The sequence below is a fragment of the Hibiscus syriacus genome, unplaced genomic scaffold, assembly GCF_006381635.1.
Source record: "Hibiscus syriacus cultivar Baekdansim isolate YM2019G1 unplaced genomic scaffold, ASM638163v2 tig00112350_pilon, whole genome shotgun sequence".
NCBI classification, from domain to species: Eukaryota; Viridiplantae; Streptophyta; class Magnoliopsida; order Malvales; family Malvaceae; genus Hibiscus; species Hibiscus syriacus.
Genome location: NW_024063311.1, coordinates 276,342 through 294,763, shown reverse-complemented (window position 1 = coordinate 294,763; position 18,422 = coordinate 276,342). Strand labels below are relative to the sequence as shown.

General features: G+C 37.8%; 1 protein-coding gene and 2 pseudogenes across 1 annotated transcript; 2 read left to right on the top strand and 1 right to left on the bottom strand.

The window, feature by feature from the left end:
- The first annotated feature begins 867 nt into the window (after nt 1–867).
- Nucleotides 868–2,656, top strand: LOC120178498 (annotated as a pseudogene).
- A 654-nt stretch (nt 2,657–3,310) lies between these two features.
- On the top strand, nt 3,311–6,976 carry LOC120178489 (annotated as a pseudogene).
- A 2,809-nt stretch (nt 6,977–9,785) lies between these two features.
- LOC120178471 (glycine-rich cell wall structural protein-like) lies at nt 9,786–13,890 on the bottom strand. Its single transcript, XM_039184304.1, has 5 exons — nt 13,704–13,890; nt 12,979–13,016; nt 10,333–10,542; nt 10,077–10,273; nt 9,786–9,983 (listed from the first exon to the last, which is right to left on the bottom strand). Exons 1-5 carry the CDS (start codon nt 13,886–13,888, stop codon nt 9,786–9,788), a joined length of 828 nt encoding a protein of 275 aa, XP_039040235.1. The 5' UTR covers nt 13,889–13,890.
- Nucleotides 13,891–18,422: the final 4,532 nt, after the last annotated feature.

The following is an 18,422-nucleotide window of genomic DNA, read 5'->3' as shown; positions in this document are numbered from 1 at the left end:
CGGTCTCAATGCCTTCCATTCTATACAATGTGATATTAAACATTGCGAGATATTTCATGGTTTCGAGCATGGGTCACTACCATTGATCATATCAAATACTCACGATGGCTTGTATTTCGTTTTCAACCAACACTCTCAGGCCTATAATCCTCAATAACTGTGGCGTACATCCATACGAAGGCCCCCTTTTCAACCGATAATTGTAAAGCATTGAAGTAGTAGTCGATTATTTAGGTAAAATCATCTTGAATTGAGATGATATTTAATCATTTTAAGTCGTTATTCAAATAATCTTCTAATTATGTTGGATTAATAAAACTTATTAAATTTTTTATTTTCGTATTAAATTCGAGTTAGATTTAATTTTATATAATTTTCGGATTTGTGTCGAGATCGACGTGTGTAAGGTCACTAGGACAAGAATGTTTACGTCAGTTTTATTCGGGAAGCCCAGTGTTGAGTTCAGGCTCAACTTGAAAATAGGGAAGATCCAGAGCTTCAAGCCCATATCATCTTCAACAATTACGTTAAAGAAACCCTATATATTGAAAACCCTAACTTTCTTCTGTTCAGCCGTCGAAAATGTCGAAGCGAGGGTAAGTTCCCATCCTCTCTTTCTCGGAACACATTACATGTTTCATTTTCCTCTCCTCTTTCTACTTGTTTCCCGAGATAATAGGGCGAAACAGATGAAAAATATCCAGCTTTTGATATTTTCTTCCATAATTATGCTCAACCACCTAGATCGGGAAAACAACAGCAGAACTTAGCTTTTTTTTTATTTGGTTTGATTCATTAAATTGGATATTTTTTTCCCATAAGGTGTTTTTAGCCGAATAATGTGTAATTTTTTATTTTTGAATAGGACGTGGAGGGTCAGCTGGGAACAAGTTTAGGATGTCACTGGGTTTGCCAGTGGCAGCCCACAGTGAACTGTGCTGACAACACCGGTGCTAAAAACCTCTACATTATCTCTGTGAAGGGAATCAAGGTCGCCTTAACCGCTTGCCATCGGCTTGTGTCGGAGACATGGTGATGGCAACTGTCAAGAAAGGGAAGCCTGATCTGAGGAAGAAGTCTTGCCTGCTGTCATTGTGAGGCAGCGCAAGCCTTGGCGCCGAAAGGATGGTGTTTACATGTACTTTGAAGGTAAAGTCTTCAATGTTTTCTGAATTTGTTAATTTTTTTTTTGTAGTTCATTACATGCTATAATGTGAATTGCAGTTAGCGATCTATTGATTTATGTTGCTTGTTCTTGATTATGAGTGCCTATCCGGTATCGTCGTTAGATACATAAATGAACTGTTTCAGATGGTTTAGGACATAGCTAGATACATAAATGAACTGTTTCAGATGGTTTAGGACATAGGGTCAGTATAACTGGTAGATGCTGTTGGTAAATGATGTTTGGACTGTCTGCTCTGCTGAAGATAGTGTTTTGCCGTTCAAGGGTGTGTTGATGTGTACATCACTGCTGTTTGATGCTTCCCGAGAGCAGTATAATTATCTGAGTGGTGTGATAGTTTTATAGTGAAATTTCTTTCATTTGGGTTCTCTAGTTTTCTAATTTGATATTACTTGGGGAACTTTCCTTGTGATCTGTAAACTATTATAAGATTTTTCTGTCGAGTTTTTTCTTGCCTTTTGGGTTTTAGTATGCTAGTGATGTGGCGTTGAGAACATCTCTCATACCTGGGGCTAAATTTATGTACTGGCCTTCCATTATTATATGGTAAATATATGGTTATCAATGATCATCCCGGTCCAGGTTGGAACTCCAGATGTATTTTTCACTCTTATTGACACCGATTCTCTCGTCATCTTTTTGTGATAGATTTAAAACTAAAAGTCAAATAATGTTGTATGTATCCCCAGACAAAAGTCATGTATCTGCTTCAATGCTCAATGGTTGATACAGTTACTAGTCTGGAAAATCGAGTGTGCCCATCGTTGCAGATGCATGAAGCTTTTAAATTTTGCATGTGTTCTATTTGGGCCCTACATATTCTTAAATCTTAATGTTGCTGGAGGAGATTCTTCGAGTCTTTAACATGGTCTTGATGATTAGCTAAAACAATTTCCTATCGTCAGTTATGAGATGGTTGCATATGCTCCATTGTTGTAAGATGTATCAGTTCATGAAGCTTGCATCTTCAAATGTGCATATTGAACATTTGTCTTCCAGTGTAGCTTTTGTTTAACTTGACCACAGTCTGAAATTGACTGTCTTTGGGTATTTTATTTAAACTTGGTTGAGATTGTCGGATATCAATGTGTTTAACAGGGACCTTTCTAGAGGAATGAAGAGATAAATAAATATGTTTTTGAGAGGCTGATTTCTGATGTTTTACTGTTCTAAGTTTGTGTTCCAAATCTTGTTTTGGTTGCAGATAATGCCGGTGTCATTGTGAATCCGAAGGGAGAAATGAAAGGTTCTGCCATAACTGGTCCAATCGGGAAGGAGTGTGCCGACCTATGGCCAAGGATTGCGAGTGCAGCCAATGCCATTGTTTAGTGATTTTGTTTCCCTGAAACATAGTTGCAGGATCCTTTTTAGTTTATCATTGCCATTTTGAACTTTTATCTATGTTACTCATGTTTGACATTTGTGTATTCATGTTAGATGGTGTTATGAGAACTGCTGAATTAGGTTCGATTTAGCTTGTTTACCTTTAAAAGAACACTCCTTTTTCATTTCTGACGTTCATCAAACGAATTCGCACTTAAGTTCCGATTCGAGTTTGCTTATAAGTTGTTTTCTTGTCTGAAAATTATATAACAATACAAACTAGACTGAAGGATGTTCTTGACAAAAAAATACATAAAATCATGCAAGGAATCCAAGCCTTTCTCCATTCTTCTTTCCCAGACGAATCAGTCCTTGCCTTTGTTTACCATCGGCACAAATTTATATATTAATCGAGTGCATGAGACTTTTTTAAATGAAATTTCATGTAATGTTAACATTAGCGAACTGTGAATGGTACCTGAGAGTGCAAGGCGATGGCCTTTCCTCTAATCTGGTTGACCTCTTCTTCCCAACAATCTGGCGGGTAACCACCACGAGGGTATTGGAGGCGGGTTTAGGGTTTTGTTAGTGGACCGAAAAGAAAGCATATTATATTAGAACAAAAAGATAATTATAGGATTTGCTATGTTTAAGTGTATTAACAGCCTATCATTCCTCGTTTTCATTGCATGGCCGACAAAATCTGTCTTTTTTAATCCCTTTCCCTATAAAAAGAAAACCTAATCCCGTTGATATACGCACTCAATTTTTGTTTTTCATCGGTTGCTTGACTTCCCCCACCTCACTCCCCTTCCTGGTTTCGTCTGCCATGGACCGTGGCAGCACCAACACCAGCAACCCTTTCTTTGTGGAACAACATCGACACGATGACGATGACGACGTTGTTGTTATCGACCTCAAATGGCCTTTCGGCCATCTCGACGGCCTCGACTGCGACGACATCCGTGAAGCGGCCTACGAGATCTTCTTCACGGCTTGTCGTTCGTCGCCAGGGTTCTTGGTGGTCGGGATGTTTCTGCATCGACATCGACGTCGACGTCGTATTCGTCGAATGTTCACCATGGGAATGTTGATGATGAAAATGAATCGTCGAACGGGTCGGGTTCATCGAACGGGCGGGTGTATGGGATGGTGATGACCCCAACGAGTAAGGTTAAAAAGGCTTTGGGTCTAAAGATGTTGAAAAAGTCGCCTTCTAGAAGGATGTCAATGTTGTCCACGGGCTTCTCCACCGGCAGCGGTGTCGGCATTGCAGGGACATCATCGTTTGTATCTCAAGGACATGTCGACTTTCACGCCGGTTCTAGCGTACCATCTTCGTGGCCTCGGAGGCCTTTGACATCAGCGGATTATGAGGCTACAAAGAAGGTGACTGAACAAAGTGAGAATAGGCTGAGGAAGATTCTTACGAGAACCCTTGTTGGTCAAGTATGTCTACCAATATCACTACCTACTAAAATTTGATTTCAATTACGCGTCGTTAAATATACGGATTAAATTTTAAATCATAAACATATGTAGACCTACATGTACGTATTTACATATGTTTTATATATGCGGTTTGAAGTTCAGGGATCAATTTAGAATCTGAATGGTATTTTAAGGTTGTTTGATGAATTAACCCTTTAACTAAGGCTATGAATACAAAAAGGGTTTTTTACAACTGAAACCCTGAAATTTTCATATTTGTTTTCGACAGTGGGGAAAGAGATCAGATACTATAATCCTACCACTTGAGCTACTAAGGTATTTAAAACCATCGGAATTCATTGACGCACATGATTACCACTTTGGCAAAATCGTCAGCTCAAGATCCTAGACGCAGGGCTCATCCAATATCCAGCTATCCCTATAGACAAAGCCAACTCTACATGATCCACTACGCAGCATAATCCGATCCGGCGATCGAAGCCTATTGACACCGGAAAGAACTCCGACAAGATGAGAATGTTATGCAACTGCGTCATTTCTTTATGCTGGCGAAGTAACGATGGCTCTCCTACGGCTTCTTGCCACTGGGCCGACGGGTACCCTCTCAACGTACACATCTACACCGCTCTCCTAAGGTCGATTTTCAGTATTAGGGATGAGACATTAGTGTTGGATAGGTTGATGAGTTGTTGGAACTGATGAAGAAGACATGGTCTACTTTGGGGCTCAAACAAGCAGATGCACAACGCTTGTTTCGCTTGGGTGCTATTCGATCAATACGTCGTGACGAACCAGACGGAGCCCGACCTTCTTCGCGCAGCGTATACGATGTTGTTGGAGGTGGAGAACGATGCTCGGAAGACGGATAATCGAGACGAGATGTATGTGAAAATGTTGTCTTCGATGTTGGTTGCAATGCAAAATTGGGCAAGAAGAAGCTGCTCACTACCATGAATTTCAATAGAGAAAAAATCGTGGAATCGAAACTCTTTTACCTATGGATTTGTTATCTACGAAGATTTTGATCGAATGCCTTCAGAATACTGAAGGGAGGAGAGCAAAACAGGGAATGTACCAGGTGTGGACTCGACAAGAGCTCGTCTCGAGGATTACATTCGATCTTCCATAAAGAAGGCTTTCGCAAAGGTGAGTAATTTACACACATATTGGCCTATAGCAAAGATAACTAATCATCAAATACTCATTTCTTGGCATTGTTGTTTGCTATATAGATAGTAGAAAATGAAAATGTGAAAAATGCCGCTATAGGAGGCAGAAGGGATGCTTATGAAGAGCTTCTACAATTAGCGAAAGAAACCGTGATTTGGCCGTGCGAGAGCGGGAGCTATTTAACCCAATATTAAAGAAATGCATACGACCGCAGCCGCTGTTGTAGCTGTGACAATACAATGCTATGGAGCAGTGTTGAAGCAGCATTTAGCAGGGACGGGAATGCTGAACAGCGAGATCGTCGGGTCATTGAACGAGCTTCGAAACTCGAAAAGGTCATGGTTCAAATGGTGGTCGAAGATTTCGAAGAGTGTGTCAACGGAGGCAAAGTGATTATCAAGGAAATGATTCCATATGAAGTTGATACAGTCACATTAAGGCTTTTGGGACTATGGATAAATGAAAGACTAAACAAAGGGAGAAAGCTGGTTCATAATGCAAAGAAAACTGAAGTACATCAATTGATTCTCCTCTTCATTCCCTTTGAAATAATCTATGATTGAGTTTACTAAGTGGTTGCATTTTATGTTGCAGACATGGAGTCCGATTTCCAAATCCGACCGGTATGCGTATTCGGCCGCCGAGCTAATGAACTTGACTAAGGAAACTGTGAACGAGTTCTTTCAAATTCCATTGGAATTACAGAGGATTTGATTCTTGATCTAGCTGAAGGACTAGAGCAGGTCATTCAAGAATATGTTACCTTCCTAGCATCATGCGGTGAGTACCATGTTTCATTCACCAAGTTCGGGTTATCGTATCTCAGTTACGGTCGAATTCTCATCGTTTCGTATATTTCTTTTCCAGGTTCGAAGCAGAATTATCTTCCTACACTTCCTCCATTAACCAGATGCAACAAAGATTCAATGTTGTCCAGGCTTTGGAAAAGGGCTAGTCCTTGTGGTGTTCGAGACGAAGAGATGCACCAAACTATGGCAATGCAATGCCAAAATCCTTCCCCATCGACGAGCCTCGGAACGCAATGCCTCTACATCCGCCTTAATACGTTGAACTATCTAATCTCCCACATTCACGCCCTTGATAAAACTCTCGCCCTTTCGCCAAGAGTCTTAACACGAAACCGCAATCAACAACAATACGCTACTCCGTTTTCCTACTTTGAACGTGCCAACGGATCCATTCAAGCCGCTTGCGATCACGTTTCGGAAACAGCCGCTTACCGCCTCATCTTCCTCGATACGAACCTAGTATTTTATGAGTCTCTTTACATCGGCGGTGTAGCCAGTTCGAGAATTCGACCCGTGATAAGAATTCTAAAGCAGAACCTCATGCTGCTCACCAATATCCTCACAAACCAAACTCAAGCATTGGCAATAAAAGAAATCACGAAAGCATCGTTCGAAGCGTTCCTCATGGTGTTGCTAGCAGGAGTGCCATCGAGAAACTTCAATCGGTCCGATTACGAGATGATCGAGGAGGATTTCCAGAGCCTGAAAAGGATATTCTATACTTTTGGAGAAGGATCGTTATCCAAAAACGTCGTCCAACAGGAAGCAGAGAAAGCCAAAGGGGTGATATCATTGATGGGACAAACCACAGAACAATTAATAGAAGATTTCAGCATTGTCACGTGTGACACCAATGGAATAGGCTTCACTGGCATAGGCCAAAAGCTACCAATGCCACCAAAGACGGGAAGCTGGAACCGATCCGATCCGAACACGATACTAAGAGTGTTGTGCCATCGGAATGACCGAATGGCGAACCATTTCTTAAAGAAATCGGTTCAATTGACGAAAAGAAGCTTGTGAAACAAGCATAGGAAGAACATGCTATATATAAAACTGGAAATCTGAAAACAGGTTTGTGTTGATAATATTGGTGTTTTTTCATTGAATTGATTGTTGTATTCGGATTTGTGTTGAAGATGCTGCTGGAGTTGGAGGCAGGGGATGGGATTGGGGTTTCAGAGAGCAAGTGTACCATGATGATATGAAAGTTATTTTAAGAGGAGTGATTTGTTAAATTCTTAAATGGTAGCTTTGTTTGATTTTTTAAGCTAAAATTTTTGTTTGGTCCCTCCGTTATACTATGAATTTCGAATTTAATCCTTATACTCTAAATCTCTATAATCTTTAGGGTAAACTACATCATACGCCACTAAACTTTTACTTCTATAGAAATGACGTTAAATTACAAACTGATACAATTGTCACAATTCATGGTATTGTTTGAAATTATACAATCGAATGACATGAGATGATAATTTGATGGTGATTAGAATATAGAGTTTAGATGAAGTTTCATCAATTTAAGTGTTTTTTTCGAAAATTAAATTTAAAGAGGAAAAAAAAGTAAAATGTGAATAATTTGGTACTGATTTATCTTAAATGATGATTAGTTGCTGATAACAATTTATCGCCAACAACGTCCAAAAAATTCAATCCCTAAAATTGAAACATTTAAATGTTAAAAATGATCATTTAAAATTAGAGAATTTATAACATCACGTAACTGTTTTGAAAAGTTAATGACTATTTTATATATTTAAAATTTAGGTGATGAAAAATATTTTAGAAGAGTTTAGTGACATTTAGTACACTTTACCTATAGTTAAAAGATAATGCACCCTGCATCTTTGACTACCAAAGCCATCGAACACAGAAGAAAAGAGGAGAAAAACAATGGAAGGCAGCCAAAGCAAAGCCAACATCATCGGCCGCCTGCAAATCATAAAGCAAAATTCAGGAAAAAGCTACAATCAAATAGCAGAAGAAACCGGCTTAACTAACGTCTACGTGGCTCAACTCCTCAAACGCCAGGCTCAGCTCAAGCCGGAAACCGCGCCTAAGCTAAGGGCAGCCTTGCCGGACTTGCCCCAGGAGCTCTCCATGAGATGATGAAACCACCATTGCGGTCCTATGATCCTAACCTTATCCAAGAACCCACTGTTTACAGGTCCTCCTCCTTACGTAATTCATGCTAAATTGTCGAAGAAGATTAGTTTTTTGAAATACCCAATTTTTTTGTTTTGCAGGCTGAATGAGGCGGTGATGCATTTTGGTGAGAGCATAAAGGAGATTATTAATGAAGAATTTGGTGATGGGATTGGTTTATTTGGGCATTTTTTTGCTGACATTCTGATTCATTTCTTGTGTGTTGGGAGTAGAAAGGAAATAGTTAGCATCGGAACTTAATTGGAATTCAGAAATAAAAACTGGGTGTTTTTATTGAATTTACATGATGCATTTCTATGTTATGCGAATTCGGGTTCGAGAGTGTCGTATGTGTATGTATCCAACAAGGGAGTATTCTGGTTCGAGTGTCAGATGTGTATGTATCCGACAAGGGCGTATTCAGGTTCGAGTGTGGGATGTGTAGTATCCGACATGGTCGTATTCAATATTCGTATTCGGAAGTTCTTTTATGCCCCCCCTAAAAATAACTATGTTTTATGGTGCGGATGCGGTGACCTTGAAAACGTTACGATACGACCTTTACATTGCGTTGCGGCTGCAATTTAATACCATGTTCTTGGAGTATCATACCTCATAATGTCCGGATAAGCCTCAACATGGGTTTCAAAAATTGGTGCTTTAGGAGAAAATGGTGTCAATTTTCATATGTCCATTAACTGATCATCTTTGTGTTTTGTTTAGCATGTCGGCTATAGATTTCTACTGCTCTGTCGACAAAGTTACAGGCGTGGACGGGAAAGAACGTGTTGTCGTTACGTTCGATGGGAAGTACTTACCATACTCTGAGCAGGTTTGTCGCCCTTCTGTTTCTTTAATCCATGAACTGAACTTACTGAACTCGAATCCCAATTGTATCTTGTTGAAATGAAATACTCCTTTGGTTTGAAGGGTCTTGAAGCAACAGCTAGTTTGATTGTGGATATAGTATTCTACTTTGGATTTATTGTTTTCCTGATTGATTCCCGAGTTCAAATACAATCTGGAAAAGTTTTCGATTACCTTTAACTTTGTGATCCGAAGGATAATTTACCGATCTTCTAGTTTATGTTTTTAATCAGCCCGTTACCGTTTAACCATGCTAGAACAATGAAAACTTCATCCTAATAGATAAAAAACATGCACTTGCCGCTGGTATAGGGATGAACCTACATTACTTGGACTCGAATGTGGCTGTTGGACAATCCTTCAAGGTCATATCTCCGTATTCATGTATGAAAACTTGCCAGATATGGGTTTTTTCCTAGAAAAACATAGAATCGGATTACATAGATGAAACTACACTGGAACTGAGTTGTTCCATTCTTGGTGGAAATTTTGCAGGGATTCTCCCAGTCTGAGTTTAACTTGTCTGATCCATGGTATTGAATCCCTCATTTTGATCACAACATTTAGTTTATTAACCTAATTGGTACAAAAAGGTTTTGCATAATACTTTTACAGCAGACGTAATTGAAATGGTAATAATAAAAAAAAATGTAACTTTAACGTAGAGTACATATAGTATTTTGGTGTTTTGTAAACTTTTAATTGATTTAATCATTCAAATAGTGTCTCATTTTGGATTGGTAGGGGCAATTGCATCCATGCAAATGAGCTTGTAGTTTAGTGCTGTCCTCCAATTCCACTATCGCCACCCGCTACTCCACACAATTCCACTACCACCACACAGATCCACCTCCACCTCCTGCACCCCTACCAAATCCACTACCACCACCGGCGCCACCTACTCCTCTAGCACCACCTCTAATACCACCACTGAGTCCACCTTTCCTAATCCCACCTCCAATGCCACCACCCTTTCCGATTCCACCTCTTAGCCCACCTTCTTTTCCAATCCACTCCAATCTCACCTCCTTTCCGATTCCACACCAAGGCCTCCACCCTTACCGATGCCACCGCCATGTCCACCACCATTGCCAATCCTCCACCTTTTCCAATGCCACTACCATGTCCACACCTATTCCAATTCCACCACCATGTTCACCACCCTTGCCAATTCCTCCACCAAGTCCACCACCCTTGCCAATTCCTCCCCCAAGTCCACCGCCCTTGCCAATTCCTCCACCAAGGCCACCACCCTTGCCAATTCCTCCACCAAGTCCACCACCCTTGCCAATTCCTCCACCATGTCCACCACCTTTTCCTATTCCCACCACCAAGGCCTCCCCTTTTCTATTCCCCCACCAAGGCCTCCACCCTTACCAATCCCCCCACCAATCCCTCCTTTTCCAACTCCAACACCAATCCCACCGCCCCACACAAACCCTCCACCAGCTCCAACGCCACCACCAAACCCTCTACCAGCTCCAACTCCACCTCCAAGCCCTCCACCACCACCAGCACCTCCTCCAAAACCACCTCCTGCACCACCACCTCCACCAAAACCACCCCCACCTCCGGCACCAAACCCACCTCCCTTAGTTAAAGTACTTATCATCTTCATTCTTCCCCTCACTCGCCACATCTCTAGCAACCACGTTCACCGCAAACCACAGTATGAAAGTGCTTTTATAGGCCAATGGGGTCACATTAAATCATCTCAACAACTAACTGCTACCCACATGTATTGCCCAAAAAATAATGTTAGCTACCATTATCAAGTACCAAATCAGCTCACGGGGTTAGGTTTTCTTCGCTCATCATGAGATCAACCCTTGATTTGTTTCACGTACTAGTAAAACCACTCCCATAACCATAGACTCACGGATGAGGGTCCGCAAGCGGTCGTCCCTTTGAAAATTTTAATTTCTTATATAATCTATGTATTTTTTATATTGACATCCAAATTCTAAATATATTGTATCTCAACCTCTTAAACTAATTCGTATCATGAACTAATTGAATTAAATTCAAGATAAAACTTTGTTTATAGGTCAACTATGCGCGTACAGACTGGTATACTTTAATGACTACAAGTAGGCTCTTGCCGAGCATTAATAAACGAAAGGAAGGTGACAATCTTGCAGGTTGATTGGTTCTTGGTGATAATATGTAGTTAATAGTCCCGTCAACCCTCTCTTTATATGCAAGTCGAGATTACATCCAACACTTGTACATATAGGGTAAAACAAGCCAATGACCCACCGAAGTCCTACGTTTGAGGGGGAACAGTTGTATCTATCAATCCGTATATTTTTTTTATAGTCTAAGATGATTACAAAGTAATTTCTATTAAAAAAATTTAACTTATAACAACACGCACACATAATCTACATACACAACTGTTTGAACCTTATTTCATGCAATAAGATAAATATGGAAACCTTTATTTCATGCAACAAGTTGATTTTTTTATTGGTTGCGACTATAAATAACATTATAGGAAGGATTTTGAAATAGTTTTTCTTTAAATGTATTCATACGAGTAGAGTTCGGATGCAAGATACATCTTATATTTGAATCATCATATTATAAGTTACTAGCTAAATGGTATTACGAGTCAACTCAATACTGATTTAATTGTGATAAAGTAAAACATTTTTTTATCAAATGATTATATATATTATTATAACGATATTTCTGTCTTTAAATATTTTTATTCAATCTTTAAAAAATATGAAAAGCACTACTTAATAAATTAAATGTCCAATAAGGATTGAACACGCAATTGAATGGAAATTATTATACATCTTTAAATATAAGATCTTAACGTGAAACATTTTCTTTCACTTACAGTATAACATAATCCAATATAAGTTAAATTCTATGTTCTTATTCGATTAATATGTGCATGCATAAGTGATAAGTCAACTTCATCCAATCCGATTAGGGAAAAATATTCGATTCAAACTCGACGTGTTTCAATCTAACACTATAGGATCATTAAAAAAATAAGTTCGAGTTTAAGGTGAACAATACCCGACACAAAATAATAGTATATTTGACATTTTATATTTATGGTCAATGGCTGTAGTACTCCTCTATCTATATTTTCCTAATTAAGTTCCTATTTTATCTAATAAAAAATTATATATATTTATTTTTATTCGTGTTGAATGTGAAATTTTATTTTAAAAGTTGAATCGAATATTAGACCAAATAAAATTTTCCTAAACTTAAATCAAATCGAAGATAATACTCGATTACTAAAAATTTAATTTAACCCAACCGATGACCATACTTGCATCCAACCCTTTGAAATTAGGGAAATGAAAATGATAGATATTATTTTTCAGAAAAACAAAAGCCAAAAGTACACATATATAGTTGTTGAAAGGGTATGCATCATTGATCATGATAGAGTACAATTCTATTCAATTGAGATTGATATAATATATATATACATACATAATTTTAAATTTTAATAATTTCATATAATCTTTTTTATTTTATCGTTAAATCTATAAAATAATATAATTTAAAGGTAATGAAGATTTAAGCATAATAAAATACATATTTATCTGAAAAATTAAAATAGAAATTGTAGTATAAAAATCAGAAACCCCAAGCCTTTGGTTTTACCAAACCTCATAATTGAATAAAAATTATTATTATTGATGGTATTGAATCCCCATTTTAATCACAACATATATGTATTGACCTAATTGGTAACAAAAAGGTTTGCACAATACATTGACATCGGATAATTAAAATGGTATTAATAAAATAAAAGTATCTTAATTTAACCATCTGCTCCTCACCAAAACCACCTCCACTCCTGCACCCCCACCAAATCCACCTCCACCTCCTGCACCCCCACCAATCCACCTCCACTCCTGCACCCCCACCAAATCCGCCTCCAAAACCACCACCGGCACCGCCTCCACCTCCAGCACCCCTCCAAATCCACCACACGACACCACCTCCGCCCCTGCACCACCTCCAAATCCACACCCCCACCTGCACCACCTCCAAGTCCACCACCAGCTCCGCCTCCAACACCACACCTTTTTCCGATCCCACCTCCAATGCCACCACCCTTCCCAATTCCTCCACCAAGTCCACCACCCTTTTCAATTCCACCCTAGCCCACCTCCTTTTCCTGTTCCACCACCAAGGCCTCCGCCCTTACCGATGCCACCACCAAGGCCCCCACCTTTTCCAATGCCACCACCAAGGCCTCCTCCCTTCCAATGCCACCGCCATGTCCACCACCAGGCCTCCACCCTTGCCAATTCCACCACCTAGTCCCCCACCCTACCAATGCCGCCACCAAGTCCACCACCTTTTCCTATACCCCCTCCAAGGCCTCCACCCTTGCCAATTCCACCACCAAGTCCCCACCCTTACCAATGCCACCACCAAGGCCTCCACCCTTGCCAACTCCGCCACCAACCCCCCGCCCTTTCCAATGCCACCACCCAGTCCACCACCTTTTCCTATACCACCTCCAAGGCCTCCTCCCTTTCCAATGCCACCACCAACTCCGCCACCTTTTCTTATTCCCCCACCAAGGCCTCCACCCTTACCAAACCCACCACCAGCTCCGCCGCCACCTCCAAACCCTCCACCAGCACCAACACCTCCTCCAAAACCACCTCCTGCACCAGCACCACCTCCAAGACCTCCACCTCCACCAAAACCACCCCCACCCCACTCCAGCGCCAAACCCACCTCCCTTAGTCAGAAAGTACTTCCCATCCTCATTCTTCTCCGCATTCACCACATCTCTAGCAACCACGTTCACCACAAACACATTAAAACAAAGCAAAGAAAACAAGACAACTCTCTTAGTAAAGCTCACCATTGTTGTCACTCCAGCTACGTTCATGAGAACCATGGTATCACAAAGTTCTTTTATAGGCCAATGGGGTCGCATTAAATCGTCTCAACAACTAACTGCCACTCACATTTAATGCCTAAATAATAATGTTAGCTACTATTATCAAGAATCAAACCAGCTAAGGGGTTAGTTTTTCTTCGCTCATCATGAGATCAACCCTTGCTTTGTTATTTAAGTTGGAGATAAAAGTTGTTTCTTAGTCAAACTATGAGCACACAGACTGGTATACACTACGACCTTTGATCTGTACCTTCCCCAAAAATGACTAAAAGTAGAGAAATTAAATCTCAAACATTCTTTAGAAACATAATATTTAATTATTGATTATTCTAATCATACAATGAAAAGATCTCCCAACCTGTTATATTCACGAATCACGACACATTCATGATCATAAAGTAAGGCAAAATTAGATCCAAAACTTGTATATTTATGGTAAAAGTAGCTGATGGCCCATTGAAGTCCTACGTTTGAAGGACCAAAAAAGCTGTCACGTTATACCTATGAGTCCTTATATTCTTTTACTCCAAACCATAAGTATTTATTACATCAATGCAATAAGGATAAAATTACATTTTTTTCATTTAACTAAAATTTTAATAAGAATTAAATTGAATGACTAAATTTTAAAGGATTAAAATTGTGATTTTCAGAAATCAAAAGCCAAAAAGTACACATATATAGCTGTTGAGAGGGGCATGCATTATTGATCATGTCCATGTGCTTGGTAGATAGGGTATTTTATTGCCAAATTAAATTGATTAGGGTTTATTATTTTATAACTTTTTTTTTCAAAGATATGAATATCTCAGATAAAAATCTCATCCATGATAGATTATATGAATGAGTGGAAGACGCTGGTCCCTTCAAAATTTTAAAATTTTGTATATTTAATTTTTTTATTAATAATATATTTCGTTCTTAAAGTTTATAAGACTATTCATTCTAAAGTTGTGTAACTATATATATCCTTGATTTCTGAAAATGAACTTTTAATAATTTAAATTATAATATTTACTAATTTAAATATTTTAATAATAATAATACCAATTGAAATAATGTTAAGCATATTAAAACGAAAAATTATTAATGGTTTGCATGATAGTGAAGCCATTTGTATATGACTTTTGTGTAATTTAATGTCCAAAGGCCACCACGTGAGTATAGTATTGGGCCATGCTACAATGTCGGCTCGGCGTCGGTGTTGGACTTGGATTTCACCGCCACCGATGTGGCAGGGCAGCTGAGGGTTGTCACCATTTTAATGAAACATATTGGATCCTAAATCCCACACTATATTTATTATATTAAAATTAGACATATAAAATTCAATTTAACTTAAAAAAAATGCTTTTTTAGATTTTCATTTATTTAAATTAAACTAATTGAATAATCGAATATTAAAATTATATCATTTTTATCTTTGATTAAATAATTTAATTATTTTTTGACTTTATACGTAGTGAATTGCATCATATGTTCCCAAACTATAACCTTCATTCTAAATTGGTCTTTAAATTTTTTAATATTTCAATTTCACCCCCAAACTATGAATCCCATTCTAAATTAGTCCTTAAACTTTTGAACATTCTAATTTCATCCTTAAACTATGACCCTCTTTCTATATTAGTCCCCAAACTTTTGAATATTTCAATTACATCCCCAAATTCATCCAAATATGTAATTAGTTTTAACCATAATTTAACTTAATTTTTATTTTTTCAAACATATAATAATATAAATTGGCCTAACGATTTTATTAACAAGAGTGTTATTAGTATATACACTACAGCAAAACTTTACATTTGCGGCGTTTTTTTACCTATAGCGGCGTTTTTAAGCGCTGCAAAAAACACCTGCGGCGCTATGACAAACGCCGCAAAAAGCGCCGCTGAAAATAGCGTCGCTAAAGTTCGCGGCGTTTGGTAACAAAAAACGCCGCAATAGGTAACGATATATAGCGGCGTTTGTCCAACAAACGCCGCAATAGGTGTTGAGATTTAGCGGCGTTTTTTCCACAAACACCGCAAAAGATCTGGTATATAGCGGCGTTTTTTTATAAACAAACGCCGTAAAAGGTCTATCTATAGCGGCGTTTTAAGATACAAACGCCGCTAATTACCTCTCTATAGCTAAAAGAAATTGATTTTGCAAATTAAAACTAATTTGTCAAATGTTGTTTTCTACTTTTTTATTACCCAAATTTAACCTGTAGCATTTTCCAATAAACTTGACATCCATAACAACAAACTTAAAATCCATAACAAGAAAAATGAAATCCATAATAATAAATCAAAGTTTACATTAACGAAAATAATGTAGTTCAACATTATTAACTATAATAAACAATAATATCTAAGATATTTTGCTTCTAATCTTACACATTCTTCAAAATTCTTCGTCACAATGAGGCGCTTAAATTCAAAGAGATAAATCCAGTTTATATGGGAAAACAATGATGCAGAGCTAGTATCGTTCTGTCATTTCTTGCACAGATATTTTGCTTCATGAGGTCTTACTCCAATTGGCATGCCACTTGAAAAGGCCCCATCTATGGCAATGCAAACCCGATCTCTTTTCATATCCAAATAAATCATCAGTTTTAGATGAAAATCCATTATATCTTACGTTAAAAAAGTTAACAACACATTTCTGCATGGTCAGTCCCAACAGTCAACAACTCTATGGCATGGGCAACCATCATGATGATAAGCAAAATATAGAGATAGATCTTAATAATTGTGCAGAAACATCCAAGCTTGAATTTCATGATAACTTCTAACAGCTTATCGGACCAAACATATTTTAAATCAATAGCACCCAGAAAAAGGCTCTAAAATTGCATTCCTAACAACAGAAAGATATAAGATGGAAATATGACAGCTTACCAAGGACAAATCCTTTCAAGCATTCTGCTAAAACAACCTGAGAACAGACAAAAGCACAATCTAACTTAAAGATAAGGAAGCAAAAAGAGAATTTAACGGATATTGTAAATTAATATTTTATCCCTATTTGTCACCTCAGTATTTTCCCCAAGAATTTCAATTCTAAGCCATCAACTTATGTGCAGGGCCATTGGTTTCAATTGAATGTTTTTCTGTGCCAACTGTACATGCTTTCTAACCCCTAACAGAAGAAAATAAATAAACGAGATATGTAATACAAGGAAAGTACATACCACTGTGAATGGCCTGATGTATAACAAGTGAGAAGGAAAAGTATTATGTACGAGAAGGAAAAGTCATACTTGTTGCTTCAATCGTTCATTTTCTTTCATCAATTCAACTTCCTGCAATGCATGCATCAAAACAGTCTTATGTCTGTTCTTTAGTATATTTTTAATTCCTCCTTTTTGACTGCTATTTTGTATGTTTATGTACTGACCTTTCTTTGAATGACACTGATTTCTCTCATAATCCTTTGACCCTAAAATACATTAATAATTAGAGCTAATTAAGTGCCAAAAATATATGATAAATTAGAGGTCACTTATAAGAGTACCATTAGTGTAAAGGAAACAAAGATTAATCTTCTAAGTTCTAACTCTCAACTATAAAATTTTAAAGATAAGCTAGATTAAGATATATATCATAAATTCTCTATCATTATCAATGCTCTCAAAGGATACGAGAAATCAATCTCTATTAAAAAACTATAAAGAAGATGCTCCATAACTTACTAAAATTTTGGCAAACTAAACTAAGAAAATGGTAATTATTGAAATAAAGAGTATATTTATCTCTTGATGAGTTTATTAGATCTTTGATCACTCATAAGTTGATGATAAAAAAGAAGAAAAATAAGAATAAGAAAAATGTGTTACTCTAAAACTCATAAAGAGCAAAAAGAAAGAAAAATCAATATTTGTTTATTCTCTTCTTTCAAAACTGGTTTCACAAAACTCCCAACATTCACAATTAAAAAAAACCCAACCACAACAACATGACCTATTGAAAGTAGGGTGCGATGGACAAGAAAACATACCTGCAGGTAGTTGACAGTTGACGACCGGAAGAGTACGACGGCGGTGAGATGCTTCACGATTACCTGTCACGAGTTTTTGAAATTCCTAAATTTAGATCGGAAAAAAAACCCCATGTATAATGTATTAAATTTAAGCTACAAACTAATCGAAAACAATTTCAATAATAAAATACAGAATTATCAAATGAAAGTTTGTTGCTAACTTATGTACTAAAACATGATGAATACACTCCTACCGAATGTAAAAGGTTTATTTAGGGACGAAGTATAACATTTAAAAGGGAAAAAGAATGACTCCTACTAAATGAACTGCTTGATTATAGAAATAGTGCCTTCCATTATAGAAATAGTCCCTTGATCTCAGAAGAATCCCACAGAATTTGATATCTAGTTTTTTCGAGTTGCAAATATTCAGGTTGGGGAATCTACCAAGTGGAGTTTATCCCGAGGAAGACAATGTTCTGGATGGGAGTGATAATGAAAAGCTCATAGAGGAATTGAAAAATCTTCAACATCTGAATAGACCAAGGATAATAATAAAAAGAATGTCTGCTATACAAAGTTTTCTGAGCAAACGACCATG

Excerpts from the sequence above, each read along its gene's own strand:
- LOC120178471 (XM_039184304.1), bottom strand. The coding sequence starts at position 13,888 with ATGCGACCCCATTGGCCTATAAAAGAACTTTGTGATACCATGGTTCTC. Across the intron at positions 10,543-12,978 it reads AGCTGGTGGTGGACTTGGAG|GTGGGTTTGGTGCCGGAGGT; the intron begins GTGGTGCAGGTG and ends TAACTAAGGGAG. Across the intron at positions 9,984-10,076 it reads TTGGAATAGGTGTGGACATG|GAGGTGAGATTGGAGTGGAT; the intron begins GTAGTGGCATTG and ends GGAATCGGAAAG.